The 21,555-nt window shown below is 59.0% G+C and overlaps 2 protein-coding genes across 2 annotated transcripts; both read left to right on the forward strand.

The window, feature by feature from the left end:
* The first annotated feature begins 1,486 nt into the window (after positions 1-1,486).
* Positions 1,487-6,637, forward strand: SFTPC (surfactant protein C). The gene is made up of 6 exons (XM_075910818.2): positions 1,487-1,838; positions 2,040-2,186; positions 3,367-3,507; positions 4,036-4,146; positions 4,938-5,064; positions 6,357-6,637. Exons 1-5 carry the CDS (start codon positions 1,656-1,658, stop codon positions 5,052-5,054), a joined length of 699 nt encoding a protein of 232 aa, XP_075766933.2. The 5' UTR covers positions 1,487-1,655; the 3' UTR covers positions 5,055-5,064; positions 6,357-6,637.
* A 7,413-nt stretch (positions 6,638-14,050) lies between these two features.
* Positions 14,051-20,213, forward strand: LOC102460880 (surfactant protein C-like). Its single transcript, XM_075910817.2, has 6 exons — positions 14,051-14,120; positions 14,834-15,136; positions 15,779-15,916; positions 16,975-17,088; positions 18,840-18,958; positions 20,112-20,213. Exons 1-5 carry the CDS (start codon positions 14,079-14,081, stop codon positions 18,942-18,944), a joined length of 702 nt encoding a protein of 233 aa, XP_075766932.2. The 5' UTR covers positions 14,051-14,078; the 3' UTR covers positions 18,945-18,958; positions 20,112-20,213.
* Positions 20,214-21,555: the final 1,342 nt, after the last annotated feature.

The raw sequence follows: 21,555 nt of genomic DNA on the forward strand, positions 1-21,555 counted from the left end.
GCAGGGCAGGGGAGGAAGTGGGGCTGGAACGCCTTTTGGGGTGGGGGTGCTGAGCTGCACCCCGCCCCCCACCACCCCGGCTGAGATCCGGCTGCCAACTCTCCCGGACCGGATTCCACCGCTGCAAACGGCGTCCGGTCCGGGAGAGCTGGGGGCAGCTGCAGAGCCCTGGGCCGACGGCGGGACCCCGGAGCTGGTGGGGCCAGTGGGCAGTGGGACCCTGAGGCCCGGCAGAGCCCGTGGGGCTGGTGGAGGCAGGACCCCAAGGCCCGGCAGAGCCCGTGGGGCTGGTGGAGGCAGGACCCCGAGGCCCGGCAGAGCCCGTGGGGCTGGTGGAGGCAGGACCCCGAGGCCTGGCAGAGCCCGTGGGGCTGGTGGAGGCAGGACCCCGAGGCCTGGCAGAGCCCGTGGGGCTGGTGGAGGCAGGACCCCGGGGCCCGGCAGAGCCCGTGGGGCTGGTGGAGGCAGGACCCCGAGGCCCGGCAGAGCCCGTGGGGCTGGTGGAGGCAGGACCCTGAGGCCCGGCAGAGCCTGTGGGGCTGATGGAGGCAGGACCCCGAGGCCTGGCAGAGCCCGTGGAGCCAGCGAGACCCCAGGGGGCTGGCAAGTGCGTGGGGCTGACAGGAGCCTGGAGGCTAGGACTGGGGGCCGGAGGAGCCAGCGGTGGGACCAGCGCCCCCCACACCCTTCTTTCCTGCGCCTAGGGAGAGCAGAGATTGGCAGGTTGTCACTGAACTCCCATGGGGCAGGAGGGGCAAAGGGACAGGCTATGGAGTGAGGGGCTGGATCTAGGGTTCATCGCTGCTCCGTGTGTGAGCAGGGCAGGATGCAGGGGGCCGCCCTGGGGGGCAAGGAAAACGCAGGGGGCACGTTCTGCTGAGCCTCCTGTCCCATTGTCAGCAGCAGCCAGGGGCAGGGCGAGCCGGGCGTGGAGACCGGCAGAGCCGCCCGGAGCAGCGGCAAAGGGGTCCCAATTCTAGGGGAACAGCTGGCGCCTCACGAGGCACCTGCTTCCCCCCCCCCCCCCGCCCTGCCAGCTGTAGAAACCGGCTCATCTCCACCAGCTGCAGCCGACCCCTCCCAAAGCCCCCCCCCCCCCCCCAGCAGTGATTTCAGGCCAGGCTGGAGAGCCCATGGCAAAGCCCTCAGCGGCTCCGCGCTCTGGCTCAGGCCTGTCTCTAAGCGCGACACGTGGAGGCGCCGAGGGGACCCCTCCAGGGCTGGACCCCACACCGGGTTCAACACACTGGGCAGAATGTGACTCCCCCAAGGACCCCAGCGCCCCCCCCCCTCCGCGAGGGCCAGGCGCTCCCGGCGAGGGCTCTCACCAAAGGCCTTTGATGTGCGGCTCTCGCTTTGAACATCAGAAGCACCTTCCGGTGCCAGAGGGGCTCAGAGGCGCGGGGCTCCGAGCCAAGCCTGGCTCTGGCCACACTGGCGGGCCGGAGACTCCCGCCAGCCCCTCGGAGCCGGAGGGACTCTGGCCTCGCAACCCCTGCGGTTGCGGCTCTCGGGCGCTCAAAGGCCCACGTGCCCGGAGACAAGAGTCCTTGGAGCCTCTCACCGGCCACGGGCCCGGGGCTTATCGGAGACCTGCCTCTGAAGGGCCCCGGGAAACAGGTTCACAAACAAATCCGAAGGGAATTAAACACTTGATGTGGAGCCGGGAGGGCCTGGGGAACGCCAGTGTCCCACCGCTCCTCCGCCCGCTTGCCCTCTGCTCCTCCACTAGCTCAAGCCCCTTATATAAGCCCTTCTCCAGCCACGACGGAGCACGGCGGAGTCCACAGAACAAGATGGATGTGAGCACCAAGGAGGCGCTGATAGAGGCCCCGCCGGTACGGCAATGAACACAGGCTGGGCGGTTTTGCGTTTGTACAGCACCTAGCGCAACGGGGTGCAGGGCCACAACCGGGGCTCCAAAATGCTACGTTAATATAAGTAATAACGACTGGGGAGGGGGGTCCTTTCTCTCCAGCATACACCCCTCCCCCCCCCCCCGTTCTGCTTGCTGTCAGCGTTTTTCTCCGTTCCCACAGGACTACACCGCCACCCCGAGGGTCCCCGGCTTCGCTTCTCGCCTCAAGAAACTCTTGATCGTGGTGGTGGTGGTCGTGGTCATCGTGGTGGTGGTGCTGGGCTTCCTCCTCATGGGGCTGCGTTTGTCCGAGAAGCACACGGAGACTGTAAGTGGGGCGTTAAAACACGGGTCCCCTCCCGCCAGGCGCCCGCGCGGGGGGGGGGCTGCTCGGAGCCAGGCCTGGTGCGGAGGGGCAATGCGCCAATGCGCCAGAAGCAGATGCCGCCGGGCACAGCGGGCGGCCACCGCATGGGGCTGGTGCAGCCACGCCTGGAGCTCAGGCAGCGGGGGAAATGCGCCCGAGCTAAGACGCCGGAGCAGCCGGGAGAAGAGGCTGCTCCAGCACCTCCGTGGGAGCCGGTGGGGGTGTGGACAAGCAGAGGGAACCCCAGAGGAGGCTGGGCCGTTGGAGGACTAGGGTCTGTGGTCAAAGCAATGACCGACCTCAGCAAAATTTCTGGGGTTCCTTGGAACCTCAGGAGGTCACCTCACCCCCTGCCCAAAGCAGGACTAACCCCGATTCAACCATCTCAACCGGGGCTTTGTCCAGCCGGGCCTCAGACACCTCCCGTCTCTTTGCCGGCACGGACTCAGCAGGGGCGAAGGGAAACGGCGCATCTTCAGAGGCGCGTCCTCAGGCAGGCCCTGCCTTCCCAAAGCTGCCCCCGTGCCCCGGCGACCCAGGAGGGCTGGGGCAGCTCGGCTCCCCCGCTGCCTGGGAGCACTGGGCGGTAGCGCGGCATCCCCGGCCCTCCATGCGGCCAGGAAGGATCGGGCTAGGTTTGCCAGATGGTTTAACAAAAAAATATCGAAACCCTCCCCTCCGCCAAAAAAAAAACCAACCAACCACTGGGAAAAAATTCTTCTGAGGAAAAAAAAAGGGGGAGACCAAAGTTGTTAAGCAAAAAAAAAAAAAAGGTCACTGCAGCTTTAAATTCCTGCCCTTCTCGCTCCCCTGCCCTCACAAACGCCTTTACATGTCCAGTATTCTCTGAGTTTTTTTTTACCAGACAGAAGGCCAAAATACCGAACTGTCCAGGTGAAAACCAGACACCTGGCAACCTTAGATCGGGCTGGGGGTGGGAGGGATTTGGGGGCGGGGGGGGGGATGCTGAAGGGGCGGGGCCTCAGGCAGGAGGGGCGGGGCCTCAGGAAGAACGGGCGGGGCTGGGGCTTGCCTTCCCCAGCTGGGTCTTCACCTGGCGCCTATGGTATAAGCAATGAACGGCTCTGGCTCCGGCTCCCCGCCGCACACACCTCACCCCGGGGGTGTCCTTGCCCCCTAGGTGTTGCGAATGACTATCCAGAGCCTGGACGGGGAAGGGTCCCCGCAGCAGCTCTCCATACGCGGGAAAGAAAAGACCGGCACTTTCTACGTCACGGCAGGGATCAACTCGTCAGCCACCGTGGTCTACGACTACCGCCACGTAAGCAGGGCCAACGGGGCAAAGCTGGGTGAGGGCTCCGGGGAGCGTCCCCGGCTCGGCTCAGACCTCAGGCAGGCTGGGACCCGGCTAGCCGCAGGCTGGAATCGCTGGAAGCGACCTCGCATGAGCGGTAGAGGAGCCGGGGTTACTTTCCGCCGGGCCCACATCGCCATCCCAGAGGTACCCAGAGGTCCCAGTGCTGCACCCCAGAGACGAGCAGCGTAAACCCCAAGATCTGCGCGTGCCCCAGGTTTGGGGTGTTCCGAGTCCCACCGTGGGTTTTGGTCTTGCAAATGCAATCTCCAAGGAGGCTTGGATCCCGTTTCCAGCGACCCAGCCCCCCACGCTGCGGACAGGGACACATCGGCCCGGCCCTTCTCCAGTGGAGGGGGCAGGAGGCTGCCGGGCTGAGCAGAGGGGACGGAGAGGGGCACAGTGGGGGAAACAGAAGGGGCCGGTTTGCAGGGTGATTTGGCTCCCGGGGATCTGCCAGGGTTTAACGTCACCCTCTGCTCCGCCTGCAAACAGCTGCTGATCGGCTACCGATCCTGGCCGGGCCGGGCCTGCTACCTCCGCCGGATGGACCCGGAGAACATTCCAGGCCTGGATGCCATTGCCAAAGCCTTTCAGCACCGCCAGGTGAGCGGCCGGGGCCAAAGGGGGCAGAGGAGAGCGCGGGGAAGGGCCGTGAGACGTTTGTGAGAGATGAAAACCCGGCGGAGGCCGCTCGGAGTCCCTGGGAGACCGTCGCACCGGCGGGCTGAGCTCCCCCGGGAATCAGTCCTAGAGACAAACCCAGGAAGGAAGCAACCGGGGAGCATTTCCCGGCGCAGAGCTGGCATTGCCTGCAGTGGCTGCGGCCGGGAGCCCGCGGGGGCCGCTGTCTACCCCTCGCCTCCCTGCTTTCACTGCTAGGCGATGCTGCCTCTCTCCTGTGCCAGATGGATCAATGTATTGGCAAGGAAGGCTCATCTATTGTTTGAGCAAGGGGAGTGTTGCTAATGAGCATTATTCCCTCTCATTTTTTCTAATTTTTTTCAATCCTCGCGCGCCTTTCTCCATCCAGGTGTGGAATAACATTTTTTTCTACGCACCAAGGCACGTGCAAATGTGCACCACCAGGAGAGACACACCACCTCGCTGTGGGGGCTCTGCGAATCAGCGGGGTGGATTTGAATCTCTTCTGTGTGGCTGCACAAGTGCCCAGCATACAGGGAACCCTGCGCGTAGGGGATAAGAGTGGTGGATGGTTTGGCTGTCCTGCCACGGCCCAGGATACTTCCTTGGCTGTTCCCAAGTACCGAAGCTCAGTTGCCACCGCAGGAAAACAAAAGGACGACAGCCCGTCTGTAACGATTAACATTGACCGTTCCTGTAATGGGGCGGTGGTGGGGGAGCAGTGCGCATCTAACTATTATTTCTTGACCTAGCTCGGACCGAGTGAAGAGCCGGAGGAGGGCGGGTTTCCAGCACCCCAGGCCAATCGCTCCGCGTTGGGCACCACTGTTAATATCCTCTGCAGCAACGTTCCCATCTACTGGGCCTAGACAGGCTCAGGTGGGTGAGCAGCAACGCAGCTCCGTATCGGAAGGGGAGCCGGGTTTACTGTCTGTCAGTGCTGTCTGTCTGTCTGTCACCCACACACAGTTGCAAAAAGCTCTCCCCACCGCCCATGCACAGAGTTGTAAAGGCAACAAGTCCTTTACCGGAGATCAACCAAATCCCGTCCCAAGCATCCAATCTGGAGCACCAGGCTCCGGGCAAGCAGGATGCAGAATATCTCCAGCCGGCTGGGAAAAGCCGCAAGACTTCCACCCGCTCGGCGCAGACTCAGCAGGCTGGAGGCTCTCGCAGCCTTTCGCCGTCCCCTTAGCAGCATCGCTGCCAAGTCTGACGTGGGCCCGGGTGGAATCAGGCTTGAAAATCCAAGGGATGCAGGGAATGGCTTTCTGGCAGCCCTTTGGCTTGTTCCTCTGGCTGGGAAGGTGGCTGAGGGAAAGGCCTGGCTTTCCTACCTGGCGTGGGAAGTGTCCAAATGCCACACGGTAGCCTTGTGGTTCGGACACTGGCCTGCGGAGAACAGCATTCCCTGTGCTAAGCCCAGTCTGACGGCTCCAGACTCTCACTGAAATCCCCCCAAAAATCCAACCCTTATTCTCTCTGGCTATGTCTACACTACAGAGTTTTTTCGAAAAAATGTTGTCCACACTTCAAATGTGTTTTTGTGCAAAAAAATCGAAAAAAAGGAGGCTTTTTCCGGCATAGGTGTTCCTCATTCTGCGAGGAAGAGCGTCTTTTTGCATAAGAGCTCTTTCGCAAAAAGGCGTGTGTGGACGGGGCAGAGGGGCTTTTTGCGCAAAAGGAGGAAAAAGGAAAAAGCACAGGTGCTCTGGTGGCCATTCTGTGCATAGCAATTAGAGCTTACTTTTGAGAGAGCGTCCATGCGGTCTGGATGCTCTCTTGCACAAAAGCGCATCGCTTTTTCGTGGCGCTTTTGCAGTGTAGATGCACTCTTGTGCAAGACGTTTTTGCACAAGATCTCTTCCGATAAAAGCTTCTTGCACAAGAAGCCTGCAGTCTAGATGTAGCCTCTTTGCCTCAGTTCTCCCATCTGAGAAATGGGGATAAGGGCATTTCCTTTCGCCTGCGAGCTCTTTTGGGGCACGGACCTTCTGTACAGCCCCTTGCGCAATGCAGCCCCCAACCTCAACTGGGAACATGGGCATGGCCATCGAGCAAATAAAAAGCAGAGAGACAGACAACAGAGGAGGTGGCTTTCTCTGTGTAGGTTTCTTTGAGCCACATTAGTCACAGCCCGAATGCCTCACGCACCTCCATTTACCTTGCAGGTCCCCGTGCTGTCTGAGCTTTGCCTTCCTGCCATCGCTTCCCAGGTGGGCCCGGTGCCCCGACAGCCAGCGACCTCTCCGCAGCCTGGGGCTTCTCTCTTACGACGATGCTGCCCTTCCGCACACCCTCCGTGCTGGGCAGCGGGCTCCGGCGCTGGCCGAGGGCCGGCGGGCAGGTGGCTGCGGGGTCTCCAAACCGCTGCAACGCTTTTGTTTTCTTGCCGTTCAAAGCAGCTGGGAATTTCCGGGTGGCACTTGCAATAAAACAAGATTTTCACCTACGAGTGTCTGCTTCTGTCTGAAGAGTAAAACCCCCCGAATCCACCTGCGGCTTCCTGGATTCTCCTTGCGGGGAGATTTGACCTATCCCTCCTGGACCCTGCCCTATGGCACTGATGTAATCGGAACGGCTCAGTTTTGGGCTCAGAACACGGAAACGGGCGCTCAGCCCACCGGGCTGGAATGCTGGGAAATTCACACTTAGGGAGAGGCAGTGATGGCTAGTGGCTAGAACACTGGACTGGGGGTCAGCTCTGCTACTGACCTGCCAGCTGACCATGGGCCAGGGCACCTCCTAAGAGGGCTAAAAGGACATCAGTGCCTGGACCATGTGCTGGCCCCTCTGCACAAGCGGATTGTCCCTGGCCATGCATGATCACTAGGCAAATTTCAGTGCAGCTGGGACACAGACAATGCATCCGGTTATTGCATCGATCCTGGAGCTGGCTTTGTACGCAGGCAGGGTGATTATAGGATCGATAATAACCGGGGCCGAGATTTGCAGCCTTACCATAGGGATTTAGACACGGAATTCCCCAAGAAACAAATGGAAAACCCCCAGCTGTGCTGTTACCCTCAATCTGGGATAAGAAAATCTTGTTCTGTGGGGACTAAGTGTGTTCTGGGGGCGGGGAGAAATATAAATACACACACACACACACACACACACACAGCATTTGCTCATGTGCACCCACACACACTGAGCATTGCACACACACACATACAGCATTGCACATGTGCAATATACACACACAGAGCATGCACACACACAGCATTGCACGTGTACCCCCACACACAGAGCATTGCACATATACACACATACAGCATTGCACACATATACACAGAAAGCATTGCACATGTGTACCCACACACACAGAGCATTGCACACACACATGCAGCATTGCACATGTGCACCCACACATACAGCATTGCACATGTGTACCCACACATACAGCATTGCACACATACACACAGAGAGCATTGCACATGTGTACCCACACATACAGCATTGCACACATATACACAGAGAGCATTGCACATGTGTACCCACACACACAGAGCATTGCACACACACAGCATTGTTGTGTTCCCTCTAGCAGCCAGTACTGTCCACTGTGAACACCGGGACACACTGTCCTTGGTGGGTGGGCAGACAGATCCGTTGCAGTGACTCCCGTGTCCCTGTACTTCTAATCTCTCTGTGATGCACCAGGCTCTTTCTGCAGCATCAAGGCCACCTGGTGCTGGTACAGGACTCTCGAGATGGGGATCATACGGCCCAGCCGCTGCCCCAACCATGCACAAACCTACCCTGCAAGCTGAGTGGGTGCTGAGCAGGCTGGGTCACCACGCACAGGAAGCTCTCCGCTATTCCCTCTGATCATTTCCATCCATGTGTGGAATATTTTTTCTCTGTGCACCCAGGCATGGGCGAATGTGCACCACCAGGAGAAACACAAAACCTCACTGTGGGCTCTCTGCTCATCAGTTGGGTGGCATCTGACTCTCCTGCGGGGCTGCACAAGCACACGGCCTACAGGGAAACTGTCAGAGTCAGGAGAAACATCCCCTGCAGAAAGCTCCAGCTGTTCCCCTTTCATTACTGAATCCAGTGAGAAATGACTTGGCTTGCTCCCAGGCCCGCCGTGGGTAGAGGAACAACAGGGAGACTCAGCATAGACATCCCAGTGTGTGTGTATGTTTCCACACATGACTCTGTGTATGTGTGTGTAGATAGGTGTGTTTGGGCATGCTTATCTGCACATGGGGGGGGGGCCATGCACAGGAATGTGTGTATATGAGTGTGAGTGTAACTACTACCAGACAGATTTGAACCTGAGTCCTCTAGAGCTGAGTATCGGAGACTCTACCCCCTGAGCTAAAAGCCAGCTGGCTCCCAGCCTGTGCTGATGAGATCTCTTTCAAGTAGGAATAAAAGATCCTCCGGAAAAGGGCTTATTTTCCGGAGAATCACGTCTAGACTGCCGCTTTTCTCCGGCTTATCCCCAAGCCGGAAAAAAGCAGCAGCCATGTTAATGCAAATACCGCGGGGGATATTTAAATCCCCCGCGGACTTTGCTATTCCAAAGTGTCTCATTAGCATCCCTTTTCCGGAAAGGGATGCCAATGTAGACACAGGCTAGGTGTGTGGGTTACATAAGCACGCATGCGTGTGTGTGTGTGTGTGTGTGTGTGTGTGTGCAGTGCTCACCCAGCACTTTGTGTGTGCCTGTGTGCATGCAAGTGAGTGCGTGTACTATAGCATGCACACCTTTGGGTGTGCGTAAGCAGGCAGGCTGGCATACATATGTGTACAACAGTGGTGTCCTGCGTGCCTGTATGAGTGAGTGCGTGCAGAGCCGGGTGTGCGCACGTGTTGCACGGCGGGCGTGCGCACACACTCCTACAGCACGCTTACGGAGGGATTACACTGGAGCTGCACAGCCGTGTAACAGCCTCGCTCTGCAGCCCTGGCAAGGGAACACAAGAACAGCTGCCAAGGACAGAGACTCCCCATTAGCTACCCAGCGGAAAGCACGGCCGTGGGGCTGTGCATCCTGAGCTCCGGGGCATTCAGAGCCCACACCGCAGCCTAGCCAGCTGCTTTAGGAAACAGGCAATGGAACAGGAATTTTTCATGCGGTCCCCTCCTGGAACGTGGCCGCTGTAGCGTCGGATGGAGCTAGCCAGAGGCTGAACGCTAACAGGGTCGGGGGAAGCTGGCGGGCAGAGTCAAATCTTGCCTAAAGCTGGCGGATCCCACGCAAGGAGAAGGGGGCCACGCCCCAGTTTCCTACCCCCGACTGGCCAGTTAAACGAGAGCTCAGGGCCCAGCTGCAGGTGGAAGAAGCCTGGAAAACAGCCACTAGCCCTTTGACCCCTGGGACTGGCCACAGGAGTCGTGCCAGTGGGGCGTTGTAGCTGCACCCATTCAGCCTGGACTTACGGGGTATGCTTCTAACAGGGAGTGTAGCTACCCCCTGCAGCAACACACCGAGGGCTCTGGCGGGTTCTCTGGCCCGGCCCCTTTGTAAACGGAAAGGGGATGGGGGTGTCTAAGAGCGCTGCTGCGGGACTGGTTCAGGGAACGTTCTCCGGCTGCTCTCTGCAGGTCTCCCGAGGATGCCTGCGGGCCGGGGAAGCGTCCGATCGCTCGCTCTACGGCCCGGGAAGCGAGCTGCCCTGCTCCGTGCTGGGAGACGTGGCAGCAGCATCCCCGCGTGTCCACGTGTGGCCGCCCCAAGCCACCGAGGCCCGGGCTCAGCTCCGTTCTTTGACGTCCCCGGCTGCAGGCGGCCCCGCCTGGCCTCCGCAGAGGTGACACGATGGGGCGGACGATCAGGAACATGCTCCCGCGGTGGGGCGGGTGTGGGGGGAGGAGAGGGGCCGGGGCGGGCTCCCTGCCGCAAACGGAGCCGATGAGGATGCTGAGGACTCTCTCCAGGATGAGGAATGTGCCACCGATTCCTGTGGCGTGTCTCCAGCTCTGGTGGGCAGTCGCGATCCCAGGCCCAGCTCCGGGGGAGCGGCCGGAGCACCGGCCAGGGAGCAGCTGGGCTTGCGAGGCCGCTCAGGAAGGGGAAACGTTTCGGGGAGGTGGCCGGGGCGGCGTCCCGCCTTCCACGGGAGGTGGGAGATGTCACCCCTGGAATTGCTGGGCCCCTTGCTCAGCGGGGGGATGGGGTGACACGCGGGTCCAGGCAGGCCTGCCGTTCCCCTCCAGCTCACTAGGAAACGGCCTCCCGCTGAGCAAAGATTCTCCATCCAGGAGCCCAGCGGGTATGGAGGTCACGGGCGCTTGTTCGGATGGGGCGCTGCTCCCCGAGGGACTGTCCCAGTGCAGAGACCCCCAGCCTGCCCCCACCCTGCTAGCTGGGACTTCAAGCCCAGCTCCCAGGCTGCACCCCCCATCGTGGGGAGAATTTGAGACCTCCCCCCTCCCCCGGGAGCGCTGCTCCGGGCAGCCTGTGTGCAGGGCAGGGGCAGCCCCGGGCTGCTCCCCTCCGGGCGGCTGCAAGTCCCTGCCTGGGGCAGAGGGAAGCTGCTGCCAGCCCCCAGGATTTGCAGCTGGGGCAGCAACGTGGGGAGCCATGCAGCTGGCAGGGGGCTGAAGAGGGCCGGGGGCTCAGAGCCAGAGGGCAGGGAGAGGGGAAGAGGGGTGCAGGGGGCCCTGGCCCCAGGAGCAGCCTCATCGCAGCCCTGGCTCCAGCTGCCATGCGGCCCGCCCTGGGAACAGCCGGGCAGCCACCATGCGGCCCTGGCCCCAGCTCCAGGCTGGTTCTCTGCATTCAGCCCCTGCAGGCTGGATCTCGGTAACGCACTGGCCCCGAACGAGAGGATGCAGCACAGGGTCCAGCTAGGAGAGATGCAGCAGCCTCCTCTCCTCGGCTCCTGGACTGAAGTCCCTCCACTGGCCCCAACCAGCTCCCACGGCCTCGCTCTCGCTGTTAAAAGCAATCAATGCACCAAGCCCCGGCTACACCAAGAACTGGGTTTTGATCTGACCCGCGGCAGCAGCTGGGCTCCACCAGGGCACTGCAGCTCTCGCCGCCCAGGGCGGAGCAGGGGAGAGCCGGAGATAAACCGTTCTCTGTTTATTCTCTGTCTCCGACCAGGACACAAAGCCCCAAAGAAAACCAAACAAATTCAGAAAGTCTGACCCTCTGCAGGAAACGCTGCCAAACCTTCCCCCTTGAAAAGGCCTCTTCGCTGTACAACGGACACTGCCTACTACCTCCAAACCCCAACGCAGACCCCCCAAAACCGGATCATCGCTTCTATCCCGAAATCCTAACACTGACCCCACCTCATATCCCAAACCCCAACACTAACCCTCCCATCTACCAAATAAATCACTAGCAACCAAGGGTCCCTTTAATCTTTTCCATCCATGTGCACAGGTGTGGAATAAATTTCTCTCTGTGCACCGAGGCATGTGTGAATGTGCACCACCAGAAGAAACACAAAATCTAGCTGTGGGCTCTCTGCTAATCAGCTGGACGGCCTCTGAATCTCTCGCACAGCTTACAGGGAATGCTGCTAGCAGCTAAAACCCTACACGGGAACAAATCGACCCAAAAGCCAATTGAAAAAGGCTTGAAACCCAAAATCCCTTTCCGAAATCGTTTTTCACCCAGGCTATGTCTAGACTGCAGGCTTCTTTCGAAAGAGGCTCTTTCGAAAGCATCTTTCGAAAGAGCCTCTTTCGAAAGATCGCGTCTAGACTGCAGGCGGATCTTTCGAAAGAGCAATCCGCTTTTTCGAAAGAGAGCACCCAGCGAGTCTGGATGCTCTCTTTCGAGGAAGCCCTATTTACATTGAAGAACGCCTTCTTTCGAAAGAGGAACTTTCAAAAGAAGGCGTTCTTCCTCGTGAAACGAGGTTTACCGCCATTGAAAGAACGCGGTATTTCGAAATTATTTCGAAAGAACGCGGCTTGAGTCTGGACGCAGGGGAAGTTTTTTCGGGAAAAGGCTACTTTTCCCGAAAAAACCCCTGAGTCTGGACACAGCCCCAGAAAAAAGAGGAAGTGCAGAAGACTCCATGAAATCCAGGGGGGCTTTGCAGGTGATATTGATTTGGTGTGAAAGGTGCTCAGATACCAGTGATGGACGGCAGCATTGATACCGATCGATGGATTAGAACAGCAACTAAGCGAAGGCCAGAGGTGAGGTCCGGGTTGGCTGGAGGCCAGTCACACTCTAAGGGTGAAGGCCCAGATTTTGAAAGGTTGCAAAATCTACCTGATTTAGGAACCTGGATCACATTTTCTAATGGAATATGGGCATTTAGAAGCCAAAATTCCCATAGCCATCAATGGGGCGTCAATGCCTAAATCACTTTGGAAAATGCCATTGAGGTTGCTGAATGAGTTGGTGTGACATAGTGGGGGTACTTGCTGGGCTGTGGTGACGTAGTGGGGGTACTTGCTGGGCTGTGGTGACCTCTGCTGTCTGGAGCAAGACCCAGCAGGGAAAACCTCACTATGCAAAGGTGACTCAAAAACCTGTCTGACCTGCGGCCCCCCATGGGGAGAAACAAAGGGAGGTGGAATGCTGCCCTGGCTGGGGGGCAGGGCTGGTGGAGGGTTAGTTAGTTCCTGGCTGGAAGGCAGGGAAGAAGGAGCTGGGGAGGGGGGCTGGGACTCCCCTATCTCAAGGGGGGCACTGAGGCCTCTTAGCCCCAGTTCCTGTAACCAGATTACACCTGTGCTGCGCTGTGCTGGAGGAGCAATAAACAACCTCCATTCTACTGGCTGGTGGAGTCTGTTCATGCCATTTCGGGGGTGCAGGAGATGGGAAAATCCCGACGCGTCGTCACAGTTGGGCCTAGCCCAGCAACACCTAACTAACTCTCCAAAACGGGGCCACCACCCTGAAGTTAGCGGGAGTTTTGATAAGAGCGGCGAGGGGTCCTGTGGCACCTTAGAGACTAACAGAAGTGTTGGAGCATCAGCGTTCCTGGGCAAAGACCCACTTGGTCAGAGTTTTGATTTCGCCCTAGGAGCTTGGCAAGTCTCAAGCCGAGACCTTTCCCGGCTCATAGGACCGGCCCTTCGGCGGGTTCATGTCACAACGCCTAGACGTCGCCCACGGCCCCTGTCAGTAGGGACGTGTGGGACCATGTGCTGGTCGTCCACCCAGGGACGCGTTTGTCTCTGTGCCGCCTCGCTGGGCCGTGCATCCCGCCAGGCTCCCCAGCGGAAAGTCTTGCTCCACCTCAAGCTTCCTTCCTTCACCCGCTCCCACGGGGTGTCCGGGTGGCCACCTACGCTGGAGCAGGGAACTGCTGCTGTGGCAGCATGAGGATGCAGCGGCGCAGGCCCCAGACGGTTTCCGTCTCCCCTGGGGTTGCCCCCTGCAGAAATTGGGCAAGGCGCGGGTGCGAACACTTCTTGGAAGTGCTGGCGTTTGCACACGGCCCCTCCCCTGGCGGCCCCCCCTCCGCGAGGGCCAGGCGCTCCCGGCGAGGGCTTTCGCCAAAGGCCTTTGATGTGCGGCTCTCGCTTTGAACCTCTGAAGCACCTTCCGGTGCCAGAGGGGCTCAGAGGCGCGGGGCTCCGAGCCAAGCCTGGCTCTGGCCACACTGGCGGGCCGGAGACTCCCGCCAGCCCCTCGGAGCCGGAGGGACTCTGGCCTCGCAACCCCTGCGGTTGCGGCTCTCGGGCGCTCAAAGGCCCACGTGCCCGGAGACAAGAGTCCTTGGAGCCTCTCACCGGCCACGGGCCCGGGGCTTATCGGAGACCTGCCTCTGAAGGGCCCCGGGAAACAGGTTCACAAACAAATCCGAAGGGAATTAAACACTTGATGTGGAGCCGGGAGGGCCTGGGGAACGCCAGCTTCCCTTCCCCCCTCACCTTGGCTTCCCTCAGGTTCCCTATTTAAGTCTCTCTCTGTCCTACAGTCGATGGGCAGGGCTGGGCGCCTCAGGAGAAGCCACAAGATGGAGGTCAGCATGGAGAAGGCTCTAACGGGGGACCCTATGGTAAGACAGCCTCACGCCCCCCCTTCTGGGGCTGGGTTTTAGCAAAAGGCAAAAGTTACCTGAAAGCGGCCACATGCCTCGCCGCTCGGACGTGGCCGCGGTTATGGGCCAGCAGCGGATTCTATTCCCCCAGCTGGGCAAGGGCGGGCCGGTGCGTCCGTGGGGCTCTGTCTCTGCATCTGTGGGTGCCTGGCCCGGGGTGGGGGTCTCTGTTCTTGCCATGACGACGTGTAGGACATGGCATCCGCGTCCTTGGTTCCCCCGATGCCTGTGGAGACGCAGAGCCGGCTGAGAGTCACCCACCGTTTCTGACATGCGGCCACCCTAGCCGCTCTCCCGGGTACATGAACGGGGGGCCCCAGGGAGAAGAAGGGCTGGGATCCTACTGGCTCAGCCCATGCTACTGCCCGGCAAGCAGGCGCTCCGGCGCTAGCAGGGAATTATCTTGCCTACAGTCAGCCACAGGCTGGGACCGAGCTGGCGGCTCTGCAAAGCACGACCGGGGGCATGGCAGGTGGCTGTCTGCTGCTCCTTAAAACCATGGTCCCGCCCGGTCCCAGATCGCTCCCTGTACAGCGTTTCTCTCTGTCTCTCCCCCTCACCCCGGTCCTGCCTCCTTCCCCCGGCTCGCATCTTCATGCCCCTTCACCTCCTCCGGCTCCCTTCTCCATTCCCCTGCCGTGACCTCTCCCTGGGTTTGCTTGTGCCCCCAGCCCTACCATGCTCTGGATCCAGAGATGAACTGCTGCCCCAGCTTCTGCCCCAGCTGCCCCGGCTGCCCGAATTGCTGCCCCGGCTGCCCCGGCTGCAAGGCCTGTTGCAGCTGCTGCTGCGGCGCCTGGAAAACAGCCCTCTGCTGCCTCCCCAAGCTGCTCTGTCGGCTGCCCAAGCTCCCCGGCTGCCCCGTGCACATCAAGCGGCTCCTGATCATCGTGGTGGTCATTGTGCTGATCGTGGTGGTGGTCCTGGGAGCCCTGCTGCTGGGCCTGCACGTGACCCAGGAGCACACGGAGGCTGTAAGTCAGGGGTGGGGCGCAGGCGATGCTGGGCACAGGGGCGGCACACGGCAGCCAGGCACAGACCCAACGGCGATCGGTGTAGCTGACCGGAGATGCCGTCTTGTGTAGGTGCAAAGAGAACTAAGCATGGCCAGGCTGGGTCAGACCAAAGGTCCATCTGCCGACAGCGGCCAATGCCAGGGCCACCAGAGGGAGCGAACAGAACCAGGAACCATCCAGTGATCCCTCCCCTGTCACCCATTCCCAGCTTCTAACAGAGGCTAGAGACACCCTCCCTGCCCATCCTGGCTAATAGCCACCGATGGACTGAACCTCCATGAATTTATCCAGCTCTTTTTTGAACCCTGTTAAAGTCCTGGCCTGCACAACATCCTCTGGCAAGGAGTTCCACAGGTTGACAGTGCATTGTGTGACATAATACTGCAGTAGATTGTAAGATCCCAGCCAGCCTTAAGAGAGGGAACAGGGCTGATTACCAGCGGTAGCTGAGAAAGGAAGAGAAGCTACAAAACATCCCTGGGCCCGTTGAAATGGCAGTCTGTGCTGGCTGTGGTGGATGCCAGGGGATCTCATCTCTTCCCCTTCCCGCCCCCCGGCGCTCTCAGTGACCACTCCTCAGGCTCAGCGATCTCCTCCTAGGTTTTGCAAATGACCATTGAGGGGCTGGAGGGGGAAGGGTCTCGACTGCAGCTCATGGACTGGGAAGAAGAGGTGGCGACTTTCTACGTGGATGCCGGGACCAGCGGCCCGGGCACGGTGGTGTATGACTACAGTAACGTAAGCCGGGAGCGCGTGCTGGGCGGGGGCGCGGTTCAGAATGGGCAGGCCCAAGGGCGGGACCATATTGGGGCCTCCTGTCCAGGGACTGAGGCTGGGGCAGTGGGTATGCGAGGCAGGGGGAGGCGTTGCCCCGCCCACTCTCCGCCCCCCGAACGCCTACTCCATGCCCGGAAGGTTGGGGCCGGGCACCCACCTTCCTCTCCATGGTGCTGGGGGGCAGGGCCTGGGCAGAAGGGGCGGGGTTGGGGGGTTGCCTCCCCCAGCCCTGCCTTCCCCCATTGCCCATGAGTGCGGCTGTTTTTCACCCCGGCGTGGCCGTGGCATCCGCGCACAAACGTGGCGAAGCTGCGTTAGAACCCACGGCGTCCGGAGAAGCCGTTAGGCTCTGCCGGGCGCCCGTCAAAATCAGAACGGATCAGCAAGGCTGCATCACGCCCCCGCACGGAAGCCGGGGTGGTCAGTCCCTGGGAGAAAGGTCTTCGTCTTGCAGCGCTCCGGACAAGCAGGGGTGAGCCCCTGTCGGCCCACGGGACTCCTGCCTTGGCCTCCCCTTCCTCTGTCATGAGGCAGGGCTGAAGGGGTGAGGAGGGGATGGGCCCTGCCGGAGATGCAGGAGACCCAGCTCCACAGGACGATCGTGAACCGAGAGAAGAGCCAAGTGCGAGAGGGAGAGACTGGGGCGAGAGGCAGGGCTGCGAGGGGAGAAGGGGGTGCGTTGTCTTGATTGGCCCAAGCGAAACGGAAACGGAAACGGAAACGGAAGGTGGCAGAAGTGGGCGCAGGGGAGACCAGCATAATCAGAAGAGGAGTTTGAGTTCAGCGCCCTGGTTTTCATCTTGGTTTCCCCTCTAGCCAGCCCCCACGCCTTGGCTCGGGTTTGGGGTGAGGCACCAACTATCTCGAGCTGAGGGCACAAAGAAAGGCCTGGGGAGGGTCCAGGAGGCGCCTGGGCTCAGCAAACGAGAGGAGCACAGAGAGAGAATGCCCTGGACGGCGTGCAGTGTGGGAGGGCGGGTTAGCTGTGGGGAATCACCACATGCTCTATCTGCAAACAGCTGCTGATCGGCTACAGATCCTGGCAAGGCCGAGCCTGCTACCTCACCAGGATGGACCAGGAGAACATTCTGGGCCTGGATGCTATTGCCAAAGCCTTCCACCAGCATCTCCAGGTGAGCAGCCCGGAAGGCACACTGAGAGCATGTCTTCACTATGGGCTGGGTCCGCGGGTAGCGATCAATCCAGCGGAGGTCGATTTATCACGTCTAGTATAGACATGATAAATCAACCGCCGAGCGCTCTCCCATCAATTCCCGTACTGGACCAAAACGAGAAGAGGGGGCAGATTGACGGGGGAGCATCAGCTGTGGACTTACCGCCGTGATGATTCCACGGGAAGCAGATCCAATTGTGCCGCGTTCCGTTACGTTTGTAAGTAGCTGGAGCTGTGTAACTTAGGTCAATGGCCCGCAGTAGTGTAGACAAGGACTCAGTGTGAACCATGCAGGATAGAAAGGTAATGAATGGGGAACCTTGCACTCAAGCAATGCTGAATCTGAGGCCAACAGAGAATGTGGAGGGTGGAAGATAAACAGATAACAAAGCTAAGAGGGTATTTAGACCCCAAGCATCAAAATTGCACTGGATGGTCCATTGGACACCTGGTGTTATGCACAGTCATCAGCTGGGCCAGCAAAAACAGCTGCACGTGCAAAACAGGCTAGTGCGTGTCTAGTTGCTGGGGTGTTTGTGAGCATGCTCACAGTCACTCTCCTTTGTACACACACATTCCGCTTGATGCAGGCGGGGGTGGAAATTTGGCCCTAACACTTCCAGTAATTCCACAATAGCCTCTGGAGTTTAATTGTTCCTCTAGTTTGGATCTTTTACATTCACCAGCTGTTGTGAGTAAGAGCGAATGGCCTTCATAAAGCATGTGATATATGAGGGTATGGAAATACTTCGCTAATGCTGCTTGACACTCAAAGTCCTAAGGTGGGGGGAGGTGTTTGATGATGAAGAGAAATACTGATGAGTCGAGTGCTTCGGTGAGCGAGTGGCAGAGTGAAAAATAGAACACAGAAATCTGGACTACCAGGCCTTTGCTTGGTCTATTAGGCCACACAGCTGAAGTGAGTCCTGAATCTTTCATCATCTGCTATAACCACTAGTCCCCCGCTGCCTTCCACATTTATCTATTATATGTTTTGAAGAGTGAATATCCCAAACAAAGCCATACTTCAAATTTTGCATAAACAATCCTGCCACTTAACTTAGCCGGAATGCACTATGTTTTACACTGGAATATGCTGGGTGAAAGGTTTAAATAATTGTTTTTGTTTTTCACCGGAAAAAGGTCATGCTAACAAAATTCAAACCGAGTCGCCTAGTCAACTGTCATTTTAGTGCAAAGAAAACGTTTAGTTACAAATCGCAAAAGAGTTCAAAAGAGTAACGGAAGCTTTGATTTCCTGATTCGAGTTTACTAGGGATGGTTCTCATCCAATGAAACGAATCATGTTTGAAGTTGAAATCCTGCCAATTCAAAACTGTTCTTTTACTTCCCTTTTGCAAGCACGTTAATAAAAAAAAAATCTATGGCAGCTATTTAATTTCTTGAAGTTTCCTATAAGTATAATCTACGCAAAATGACTTTACCCTCACCGGCTAGTATTCAGATAGTTCTAGGTCTTATTAAACGACCTAGAACTATCGTTCTGATGGCCTGTATATCTCCAGCCAGGGCAGCGTTGCTAGAAAGGCTTTGTTGCTTCAGAAGCAATGGCCATGTGGGAAGGAGGGATGGGAGTTTAATGGGCATGAGGAGACAGTTGCGGGGCTGCCAAGGTTGTGCGGGTGGAGGGGGGTTACATTCTATTATTTCCTAATGTAGCTCAGGTCACTTATCCTGACTCCCGAGCAGGAGGAAGAGGAGGAGGAAGAATTCTCCGTGCCCCTGGCTGTTCGCTCCATCCTGGGCACCACAATTAACATCCTCTGCAGCAACGTTCCCATCCACTGGGCTTAGCAAAGGCTCAGGGGGTGAGTAGCAACGGGGATGAGACCGGTTGGGCTGCATGGCTGAACAATCACATGTTGCGAAGGGGTGTTGGGGGGCTGGCGCCGGGGCACCATGGCTGATGGGCAAGCAAAGGAGAGAATGTTTCACAGCCAGGCCACGCCGGCAAGTGTGGCAGCCTGGAAGGGCTGGAACAGGCTTCCCCGAGGTCCCCGGAACAGAGTCAGCAGGCAACTGGCAAGGGGGCCTGCCTGCGGCAAGGGGAGTGAATGCCTCATGCTCCCGTGGAGACAAGGAGATACGACCCCCCAGCACCCACCCTGGGAGAGCGCGACAGCTCGGAGTGGGAGATGCGAGCAGGCCCCGTAGCACCCCGGGGAGGGTCTAGAGTCCACACACTGCTGCTTTGGTAGACACTCCTGTCGGTGTATTAGAATAAGGGGACATTGGCTAAGGCAGCCGGGACCATTAGCTCCCCAGGAGAACCTCACTCAAGGGATGTGAAATATCGGTTCATTGAAAAGTTGAGTAACCTCAAGAATTCTGATTGGTTAGTCGACTATTCTATGGTCCCCGGGGGCGGGGCTGGCAGCTCCCGGGGGGGGGCCCCCTCCCACTCCACGCTGCTGCTTCTGTATCAGAGGCAGCAGTTTGGGTGCCAGGCAGGTGCTGGTCCATGAGGGGAGCTGGTCTGCCTGGTGCCCCGTGCTGCTACCTCTGATAGAGAGGCAGCAGCACGGGGTGGCAGCAGCCCCCGTCTAGGGAGGGTTGTGAGCTCCTGGTCCCAGCACGAGCCGGAACTGAACTGGGCCGGCCTGGCTCCTAATACGCTTTAAATGCAGCGCCGCAGCGGGGGTAGGTCCCGGCCCCGTTGCAAGCAGGACTGAGCCGAGCTGCTGGCCAGCCTGCTGAACAATTCACGGGCGAGGGGAGGAGGGAAATGCGTGTCGTCTGTAGCATGAACCTATACACTTTTCCTTATTGGTTAATCGACTCCACTATTACATCCCTCCCTCACTGCCCTGTGGGCCCCTGGAAATCTGTCTCTAAAAGCAGCAATGAGGGAGATAAGGCGGGGGGGGGGGGGGGGGGGGCCAGGGTGAAGTGACACTTACAGCTCGGGAAGTTCATAGGGATCATTTGTCACACCCTCTCCTCCCCATGTTTGCTTTGCAGGATCGAGGGAGCATCTCCTGACTGCCCTTGCTTCCGCCGGGCGCCCAGCACCCCATGCTCAGCCAAAGCCCAGCCTTGGCTGACTCTGCACCTGGGGGGGGGGGGGGGCTTGGCTGTGCTGACTCTGCACCTGGGGGGGGCCTTGGCTGTGCTGAGTCTGCACCTGGAGGGGGGCTTGGCTGTGCTGACTCTGCACCTGGGGGGGGGCTTGGCTGTGCTGACTCTGTACCTGGGGGGGATGAGGGTGCAGCTGGCTCTCGTGCTGGCCCCGAGTCAGGAAAGCACAAAGCACGCGCCTAAGTTCCCCTATGTTCAAGGGGACTCAGGGGGGTGCTTAGCTGCTTTCCTGACTCAGGGGAACCCAGACGGAGGAACCGTGCCCATGAGACGAGGGGCCATCGGGCCCCTGCTAGAAGTGGCGGCTGTGCGTGGGCTGGGTTTGCATTGGCTGCAGCGGGCGCTGGCGAGGGACGTTCCAGCGGGAGAGATGTGCTTGCCACTGGGAGAGTCAGATGTCTCTTTGGCAAGTGGTACCTGCAATCCCTCGCCAGCCCCTCTCTGGGTAAGGAGATGCGGCGTCTTCATCTGCCCTCACAGCCGGGGCCGGGAGGGTGGGGACTAGCACAGCGAGGCCAGAGCAATGGCAGCAGGCACGTCTCATCAGGCTCAGGGCTTGTCTACCTGGAGCGTGAGTCTAGAATTGCTATTCCGGATTAACTCCAGCGGTGAATGCTCTTCTTCCAGCATGAGCGTGCGCGAGTCCAAGTTCGCTGAAACCACTTCCTCTGCCTGCCGGGCAGGATTCCCTGAAAAACCCGCTTGGCTGCTTCACCGCTCACCTGCCTGGCTCCTTGGAAGGCCTGGCCACCTGGCAGGCTGCTGGGGTCCTTGGGTTACCCAGATCCCAGCTCCTCAGCTGCCTGCCTAGTGGGTTGATGGGAAGCTGGCAGCCTGGAAGTTGTGGGAATTGCCGGAGCTAGAGACCCTACAAGATCCCTGTCTAGAGTAGCCCACCAGGTGTATCCCTGGGGGCTTCTAAGGCTCCCAGGACCCCCAGCTGTGTTGCTTTAGAGCTTAGTGGAGCAGGAATTCCACTTCATGGAGAATTTAAAAAATGCTGATGCTCGATCCAAGCTAACCAAAATACTCCTTGCCAAATCCACTGATGGCATCTGTGCTCTGGACGCCCGCCCGGGAGGAACGGGACTGGGACCTTCTACTTCATTTTCACAAAGGTCCCCTTGTCAGTTTGACTTTTTATCATCCCAAGGAGAAAAAGCAAAATGTTTTTGAGTCTGGCTGCTATTTACCTGGGACCAAAAAACCATCCTGGAAGCCTGAACGTGACTTAGATTGTGCAACACACGGTGTGCACGGTGATAAGCGTCTTTAGTTCCTGCTCCTTGTCGGGCTGTGACATTGGTCAACGTGCCCAGGAAAGGTG

This window comes from Pelodiscus sinensis, chromosome 28 (assembly GCF_052426305.1).
Source record: "Pelodiscus sinensis isolate ZL-2025 chromosome 28, ASM5242630v1, whole genome shotgun sequence".
NCBI lineage: Eukaryota > Metazoa > Chordata > Testudines > Trionychidae > Pelodiscus > Pelodiscus sinensis.

Bases quoted from the DNA above. Each gene is read 5' to 3' on its own strand.
- LOC102460880 (XM_075910817.2), top strand. From the start codon at position 14,079: ATGGAGGTCAGCATGGAGAAGGCTCTAACGGGGGACCCTATG. The intron at 14,121-14,833 runs GTAAGACAGCCT...TTGTGCCCCCAG, and splicing joins CTCTAACGGGGGACCCTATG to CCCTACCATGCTCTGGATCC. The intron at 15,137-15,778 runs GTAAGTCAGGGG...ATCTCCTCCTAG, and splicing joins CCCAGGAGCACACGGAGGCT to GTTTTGCAAATGACCATTGA.
- SFTPC (XM_075910818.2), top strand. From the start codon at position 1,656: ATGTGGAGCCGGGAGGGCCTGGGGAACGCCAGTGTCCCACCGCTCCTC. The intron at 1,839-2,039 runs GTACGGCAATGA...CCGTTCCCACAG, and splicing joins CGCTGATAGAGGCCCCGCCG to GACTACACCGCCACCCCGAG. The intron at 2,187-3,366 runs GTAAGTGGGGCG...CTTGCCCCCTAG, and splicing joins CCGAGAAGCACACGGAGACT to GTGTTGCGAATGACTATCCA.